This window comes from Punica granatum, chromosome 1, assembly GCF_007655135.1.
Source record: "Punica granatum isolate Tunisia-2019 chromosome 1, ASM765513v2, whole genome shotgun sequence".
In the NCBI taxonomy this organism is placed as follows: domain Eukaryota; kingdom Viridiplantae; phylum Streptophyta; class Magnoliopsida; order Myrtales; family Lythraceae; genus Punica; species Punica granatum.
In genome coordinates, this window is record NC_045127.1 from 47,606,063 (window position 1) to 47,615,405 (window position 9,343).

General features: G+C 39.2%; 1 protein-coding gene across 1 annotated transcript; it reads left to right on the top strand.

Moving 5' to 3' along the window:
• The first annotated feature begins 8,443 nt into the window (after positions 1–8,443).
• LOC116206903 (zealexin A1 synthase-like) lies at positions 8,444–8,933 on the top strand. Its single transcript, XM_031539744.1, has 3 exons — positions 8,444–8,598; positions 8,648–8,711; positions 8,796–8,933. Exons 1-3 carry the CDS (start codon positions 8,444–8,446, stop codon positions 8,931–8,933), a joined length of 357 nt encoding a protein of 118 aa, XP_031395604.1.
• The last annotated feature ends 410 nt before the right edge of the window (positions 8,934–9,343 follow it).

Below are 9,343 nucleotides of genomic sequence, written 5' to 3' on the forward strand. Positions count from 1 at the left end.
TCTGGTTCCGGAAAATCATTTCCAGTTTTCCGTTCCTTTTTTTTTTCCTTCTCTAAAATCAGAGCAAAGAAAGAAAATATTTTTGAATGATACTTCAAAAGGAACCTTTGCATCCATCTCGTGATCTAAAGTCCTATCTGGCATTTCTCTCATTAGAAACTTTCCCGAAAGAAAGAATGAGTCCATTTTTCCACGAACAAATGACTGAAACCTATGGATTCACGTCCTCAAGGATTATCACTACGATTGATAAAATATCTTACCGTCTTCAATTTTGTAAAGCCATCACAGTGAGGATCTTGCCGACCGAATACACTGAACACCTCCTTCTTCACTTCTTCTTGCCAGTCAGTATGAATTGCAAGGAGGAAGAGTGTCCACGTCAGCATATAACTTGTAGTTTCTTGTCCGGCTAAGTAGAACGTCTTGCACTCATCCACCAAGTCATCAATGGTGATTCTTTTGCTCCTGTTCTCTTCAAGATAAGCCTGCGCGAGTAATCCTAAGAAGTTGTTCCCGAAACCATCTGACTCCCTGGAAGCGATCTTCTCCTCCCTCTTCTTTATTATCCTAAGGATAGCATCAAGAAATCCTTTCTCAACCTTCTCGCCCTTGATTTCATCTGCTGTTTTCCAAATCTTACTGAGCAGACAGACACAAAAGTTAACATTGAGAATTATGGCCAAAAAATAAAAAATAAAAACAATGAGAGTTCAGTTGTGGAAAAACCAAATTATTTGTCAATTTTGACAGCCCAAAAGGAATGAGGACAAACAAGAAAATGCCTAGTCTAGGGTCGAGTCGCACTTATAAATATGCATTATATGACGAGAAGAGGAGGATGCATTAGGCAATGGATCTGAATGAATGTGAAATCAATCAATCCTCTTGCTAAATGCTATTTACAGGATTTCAGGTGCCCTCAAGTTACTCGATGGTGGAACATCAAGATCGTAAGGTTATTCAGTGGTGGAACGCCGTGATGTTAGTAAGAAATGATTTTTTGGTGAATTAAGTTATGCATGAAGCCTAACTTTGAAAGCATTCCTTGCTGCTTCCAAATGCCATTCACGAGATCACCTCCAAAGTCAACAATATGAACTCTTCGAAGACCTCGATTTCTTTGCTTTCATGATCTTCCCATTTCTCCAGCATCATATGAACACTGTCCACAACAGCTGGAAGTGAACTCTGCAGAACATGCCCTCCATATCATTAGCAGATCCCCAAATATTTAAGCCCAAAGGGGTGAATGACCACTTAACATAGTGACATAATACACCGGTTTACACCATGTAGATTTACTTTCAGGATTTCACCATGGAAGGCATGATTGGCCAGCTTTCGAAGTTTCACCCATTTTTCTCCATCCAACACCACGAGGCCATCACCCACAAGTTTCTTAGCAAAGCCTCGGGGTTTGATTTTCACAAAATTCTTATCTTTGTTGTTTAGAATCTCTTTGATAATCTCAGGCTCAGTACAACTAGTTGAGGCTGAGGACCAGGCCAGCGAAGGTATTTCAGCCCCGCATAACCAACAAACAGTTAGAAAGTTTACACTATCTGATATCAAGGTGTCAAGTCAAGCAATATAGTGTTTCGGTCATGGAATTCCATGGGTACGTTTTCTTCCGTTTATCCATATATGTACCGTACCCAGCCATAATGAAAATAACTCTGGTCTCATTTTCATCGCCAAGCCAACAATAAGAAAAAATATCGACTTCAACGTATCAATGAGTTTGTCTTTGATTTGATTAATACCACAGGTGTTGACCCATGTATGAATTTCGGGCTGAATGATAGGCAGTATGTCGTGAGATAGATGGCGGCTCGTGGGCCTCCCCATGGCTTCCTTCCTCATCCGAAGGATCTCCTTTGTGTTACCATGTGGGAACCTGTATGGTGGACCCTTTAATCCCTGAGCTGCCATCATCCTCTGGGTTCCACCATAGCTTGTACATAATGTAAGAAAACCGAGCACGTACGCAGCGGAAAGTTTAATTACGGTAAAAATCAAATTTTTATCGCGTGCTCGTTTAATCAAAAACTTCAAGATCACATCTTGACATAAGAATTGCCTTCTAAACGAATAGATAACATCACACAATGAATCCATAAGAAAAGTTACGAACTTTTCACTAACCTTATTGATTCGAGTCGATCAAATTAGCCGTCCAAGTGTCCGGCCTCTAGCTCGTCCACACGAGCACGTCTCCACCGAGATTAGACTCCTCTCGACCCGTACACTCCGATCTAGGTCACCGATCTCGAACGGAATCGTCACGGAATGAAAAGATCTCTTCAAAGACGCCAAGGACAACACCGAAACGCCGAATCGGATCCGAGAAGAACTCCGATCAGCCTTGGGAGTTCACGGCAACAATTGTTCAGCCGTCTCTCCTCTTCCTCTCTTTCTAATATTAGGGTTTTCGATCAATTAACCTCTCTTGTTAACCGTAAGAACATATCTATATATATTCTTACCCTAGGGACTAAAATGCAATTATTAATTAATCCGAATTAATTAATAAATTACAAATGAGTCCTCACAATTTAAGTCATCCAATGACTTACCCTTATAGTTAGAAAGAAAGATTAAATAAGTCCTCGACACGAGTTTCCATAAATAGACGATCTATTTACAGAAACTCTCCAAATAAGGAAACTATCGTATTTCCTTAATTAGATTTATCCTTGATATTGAACTCGGCTTCAGGATGTGCTAGTACCCTCACAACCACATTACAAGCCTCGTTCGATAATTAATTTCTAATTAACTTCCTTAATTAGAATTAATTCTTTTCTCGGTTTAGACACGTTCAATGTGTGTGACTAACTAGGTTCATCATCAAATGGCAATGGGATTATAGTATCAACTCATTTGATACTACCAAAAACTCTTTCTGTAACCGAAAGCATAATTCCCAAAATGCCCTTGGTTCCCAAAGTTCACGAGTGACGCCTAGCAGCATATCGTGACAATCCAAAAGATGACGAATGTATAATTGGAACATTCTGATGAACCTCTGATCGTATATACCATGCACTGAATCCTTTCACTACAAGATCCCGATCTAGCTAGAGTTACGGTAAATGCAAAACTCTATAGCCGATCATATGGACTCTCTAATTTCATTCTTAGATCCGTAACACTTGAACAGAAACTCCTTTCTATTCAAGTCTATTTACCTCAGCCGAGGATTTCTCGATCCAGAATAAAACTCATATCCATAGGACATTTTCCCTGTTTACTCAGGTTAGTGAATCCCGTCTTGATCAGACACCTAACTCCAAGTATAACTAACTAGGACCACTATCTGCCGAATACTCACGCTAAGCACAAATACATTAGCAGTAGCAAATCCTAATTACCTATACTTGAGATAGCGTTCCATCTCAGGTCTAAGGACTATATGCACTAATACGATCCAGATAACATTCATTGACATTAGTAAATTACCGTATGAATGTTATCTGCACGTCACGTTCGACTACTTATCATATAAGTATCCACATATCTGTCATGATAACAGTTATCAAATAGCATGAGACTCACTACTCCATCTTCATTAGCATCTGTATACTAATCATGGAAACAGACTGAGGTAACGATCTATCTAGAGAAATAATGTCCAGTTAAGTCTCCTACGATCGTGAACAGTTTAAAGATATTCTTACCGAATTATTTCGTCACTCATATTCTTAACTCTTAAGAATGAAGCATTCAAAATATCTTAAGGACTTTATTCCAATAAATATAGACAATATACGAATAATAGAATAAACATTATTGGCATAAAAGAAATTATCCAAATACATAAATCAAGCTCTAGGGCATATCACTAACACATAAGCCTCAGAAGAGCCAAACCTAGGGACAGCAGTAACAGACCCGACAGTAACACGGGGCTGGAGAGGAACACCATGACCTCATTGGTCGACCCCATGAGGAAGTAAAGTAAATGACAGTTTCTGTCCAATTGGGATGATATGCTTGGGGAAAGAAGAAGACGATGCCAAGCACAGAGGACTCCCAAATTTTGGAGTTATGTCCAAACGTTCACTTGTCTGTATTCCTTGACCTTGAGAGAGGTTGTGGAGTTGAGTTGAGTTGGTTTTTCAGTCTTGAGCACATCTGTCCCATAGCCATCGAACTCGTTCGAATTGCTACCTACGGTTCAACTCCGTTATAACGTCCCTCGCTTTGAAATCGAGTATTACACAGCAGTGGTTCTTTCGTTCCCTAGGGATTAAAACAAGGATTCAGTTGATTCTTTCAAGTTTAGTCTCAACTCTCTCCCGGTCCGGAATCCGAGCAGCTTTATTTTTCCTGGCAGCCCCAGAGAAGTTAAATATATCTTCTGAAACAACTTTACATGTCAAGCTTGACGTTCTAGAATTATTTTCAGATTTTTATTGCTCTTGTTTAGATGATCAAACTGCAATGAATCCCTCCGACGTTTATTCCTATGGATAGTTAATTTTTACCCCTTTTTCAGGTAATTGTGTTGAACTTCCTTTAACACATGGTGAGGAACGGTCCTCATAAGGCGGTGTGCCTGGCGAGGCACGATGGAGTTATGAGAACTGGACAAAATTCTGGCAAGGGGTGATCTGTGTGAGGGAGGGCAGAACGTGTCTCATGTTTGTGCATGTGGAGGGAAAGGTTGAGCCGAATCTGATTACAAGTTCAATTCTCATAGCGAAATTACTTGTACCCTTATTTATTTAAATGTTTAATTGCCTTATGTTAAATTCATATGTCTCTCTTGTGATAGAAAACTGAATCTGGGCGTACAAGGTATTTATAGCTCTAGCTTACGTGCTGAGGTAAGATATAAGTTGACTGTAACAATAGACACAAAGAGTCGGATATCTCAGTGCTGAAAGTGTACGAGCAGATCGCTAGTAAGCAAAGTCGGGGGAGAGTGGCGTAGGGTATCTCGGTGTTTTCCGTATCAAAAATTCAGAACATAAGATTGCCAGGAAAATAATTTTCTACTAAAAGTATTTCTTTTGGGGAAAATCAATTTCGAGAAATAAATAAATTGACAACTACGATGTTCTTGGAAAATACCCCACTACGTCATAGCTGCACGTGTTTGCCTTGCGCAATCGTACTTCCCAAGAACATAGAAGGTGCAAAAACCCTCCTAGCTAGTTTGTGAACGATCAAATTATTTAATCATCCTAATTTAATCGAAAAACTTGGTTTAATTTATTATTATTATTATTATCATCGTCGTGGCCGTACTCTGCATTAGCCATTACTTTGTAGTCCGCAACCTATATGAGCAGATTACGAAAATAAAAGTGCCGCAAAAGTCAAGTGACCTAGTCATAAAAGCCTGAGACAGTGGATCAGCTAGCGATCCTATCGTGATTGGAGTTCTTATTAGCCTCTTTCTACTTCAACCTTACCCTTCAACCTAGCCCGATAGTGACTAATTTTTTTTTAAGTATTAACTACACTTTTTTAATCGATCCCGGTAAATTAGAACCAACACGAGCAGGAAGTGATCAACATATTCATGAATATCTTTCAATCCCAATTTTAGAAAGAACTAATGGAGGGGCAAGAAATTTTCTAAAATTTTCATAAATAAAAATTGTTACCAAAATATTGTTCTTTGCAAAATCAAGAAACATCTATTTAATCCTAGTTGTTACTTCCCTGGACCCTCGTCGTCCTACTAAATAAAAAAAAAATTATGAAGGTGAGAGATATCAATCTCCCTTCATATATCCAGCCAAATTTAGTTGAAAAATAAAAACGGAATTGAAAAAGAAACAGAATAATAAAATATGATGTATAAATCTAGCAAGTTTTTACTCTAATACATGAGGTCATCAACGACGAGATCTTGTGATTGATTCCAGATTCCAGTATCATATTCGTTTTCCACGTCAGAAAAATATTGCGATGGCCGCTCATAATTATATGAGCAGTCATGGAATCAATTTCTCATTTTCTACGTGCCTCGCTCTATTTCTCTTTTTCCGTGTCGCTATTATCAGGATTCATGCCCTCTTCCTTAAATTGCTATGTCCAAGCTGGTTAAGGAACATGCCAACGATGTTTAAGGAAGAAGGCCCAATTTGTAAAAGTTATGGGCTAAAAGTTAGTTTTATGTTCGGACTTGGTGAATTATTGGACTGTGACTTTCTTCAAAGAGAATCTCATTTCACTACGGGCATATGTTAACTCAAACAGTATAAGCATCGCATTCAAGAGGATTGGATGGGATGTGAATGCAATACGATAATAATGTTGAATAGATAGATTATGGAATTAGTAATAAACATTTGCAACTGTCGGATAGGTGCAATTTGCCCCAGATAATAATGTATACTTTCTTTATCAACTTTTGGTAAACAATCAAGTGCTTGGGCCTATTATGCTTTCGTCGGAAATGAGAAATGCACGGGGATAACTGTCAATGGGGCCTCATCAATTTGATTCTTTTCCTATCAGTAGGACACAGAATGTTACGGTCAATACGACTTCAGTTGAGAGAGAACTACTTCCATAGAGTCCACAGAGTATTTTCATGCCTGCCTGGTTTTTCACAAGAGATTTTGCTGTGAATTCTTGATTCTTGAACACATGACATAGTCCACTGAGGTATAAGATTACTGTCTTTGATATCATAGCACCGCGTTTTCCTTAATTTCCGTTTCTTATTTTGTGGATGCTGTACCGATGAAGACTAATGTACAGGTGAAATTTATCGTGTCCTTTTCCATAATTGATACTCTTGTACGAAAGGGAATTGGTCAGTAAGTGTTCATTTAAGTTGAACATAAGAGTAACCCACAGATGTGACAGAGGGCAAAGACTAATCAACAAAATGGAATATGATCAAATATCTCACTCAAGTACATGAGATCCTAAAACCGAAGACGCGATATCAGATATAATCAAAATGGCGGTCCTTACTTATTTGTGATTATTTCACCATCTTCTATAATATAAATGAAGTTTGATACACCATTTTCACTCTCCCGCAAATTACAGCTGGACTCTGGACTTATGTATAAACTTTTCTTTTACGATCTTTACGGCTCTAAAAACTGATTTATATAAAGAAGAGAGAGTAGCAGCGAAACTTGCTATTCTTCCTTATGAAGAGGGTGAAGAATCACATGAACTCCATGCTGCGGACTCTCCTCGGCCCCAGTGGCGCGAGAGATCCTCCAGACCCACGATGTCTCCTTCTCCAACCGCCACGTTGCCGATACCATCACGCCCTTTCGCCAGGATGAGCTCGGGCTGCTTGGATTCCTGTCTCTCCACTCAGGAGGAACTTACGGCGCATTTTGCGTCATGCACTTGTTCACTCACAAAACCCTTGACTCAAACCAAAACCTCCGCAGCTGAAAATCCTTGTATGAAAAAGAAAGAAAAATGTAATACATATATGTCAAACGGTTCGCAAACATTCCCTAGTATTTCAAGTCCTATGTATATTCTAATTAATTGTTTTATGAAATTGACATATTTGGCTCCAGGAACTCCTGGCTCATGTCAGGAAGTGCGTTGAGATTGGAAGCTCAACGGACATTCATTACTAAAAATATCGGGATTATAGAGGGAATTACCAAGGGATTGCATCCCTCAGTAAAATTCCCTCGGTAATCCCTTAGAAATCCCTTGGTAAAATAAATTTTTTTTAAAAAATTGAAAAAATAAATTACCGAGAGCAAAATCCCTTGGTAAAATTAAAAAATATGTTTTTAAAAAATAATTAACTGAGGGAAAATTCCTAGGTAAAATTAAAAAAATTGTCTTTTTATAAATAATTTATCCAGGGAAAAATCCATCGGTAATATTACCGTGGGATTTACCGAGGGAAAATCCCTTAGTAAATTAAAAAGTATAAATTTTTTAATAAAAAGTTAAGAAAATAAAATATCAAATTAGAAAATTAATATTTGTTTTACAATAATAATTGTAGAGATATATATCACATATAAATTACATTTCTTGAAGAGAATATCATATTGTAAGTTAAATATAAAATTAATTAATTTAGGATTGAAAGTGTTAAATATTTATAGTAAATATGAAATTAATTAATTTTAGCGGGCATTTTTTTTAACAAAAACACAGCTATATCGCTCGGTAATCCGTCGGTAATTTTTTTTTTTTTGGGAAATACTGAGGGATTACCAAGGGAAATCGATAATCCCTCAGTATCCCAAGGAAAAATCCCTCGGTAATCCCTCATTAAATTTACCGAGCCTCAATTTATCGGGGGATTCGGATCTCTCAGTCCCTCGATAATCCCTCAGTATACCGAGAGACAAATCCCTCGGTAATCCCTTGATAAATTTACCAAGGGATCCACCCCTCAGTAATCCCGGTATTTTTAGTAGTGATTGGCTAGGCAGCATTCATGAAATCACTCAACTAGCTAGGGAACACAATCCTATCCATGGACCTAGCAGACCCCAGCTCAGAGACTGACAAGGAGTTCATTCAAGGATATGGCGTGGCAGATCATGGTGAAGTCAGGGAAGCCGAACCTAGTAGACTACTTTCTAGTGCTCAAGAGGGTGGACCCATAGGGCGCAAGACAGAGGATGACTCGTTATTTTGCATGGATGTTCGATGTTTTTGATAGAATCATCATCGACAGGCTGCAGACCTGGGAGCTCCCTGGTGAGACCACTCACACATGTGTTTGCATATGGACTTATTGGGTTTGTGGAGTGTTCATGGGCCCGGAGAGAATAAACTGCTCGTTATGAAAAACAAAAAACAAAATCCTTTTCATTGATGTCCAGGACATGTTTGCTGCGGGGACTGATACCACTTCAAGCACATTGGAGTGGGCGATGGCCGAGCTATTTCGTAATCCAGAGAAGCTATTGAAAGTGCAGGCTGTGCTCAGACAGGTGATTGGCCGGGGGATCCCTTGCTAAGGAATCAGACATTGCTCGACTGCCATACTTACAAGCAACAGTGAAGGAGACCTTCCGGATGCACCCGCGGGTCCCACTGCTGCTCCCTCGTAAGGCCAGGGCTAGCATGGAGGTTGGAGGCTACACCTTCCCGGACCATAGGCAAAGATCCTGCCATGTGGAAGAACCCAGACGAGTTTTTTCCAGAGAGGTTCTTGGGACTGAACATCAATGTCAAGGGACACAATTTAGAGCTCGTGCCATTTGGTGGCAGCCGCAAAATATGCCCGGGCCTGCCTTTGGCCATGAGAATGTTGCACATGATACTTGGTTCCCTCCTTAACTCCGATTGGAAGCTCGAAGATGGGGTTTCACCTAAGACCATGGAAATAGGAGAAATATTCGGGATTATCTTACAAAAGGCGCAACCT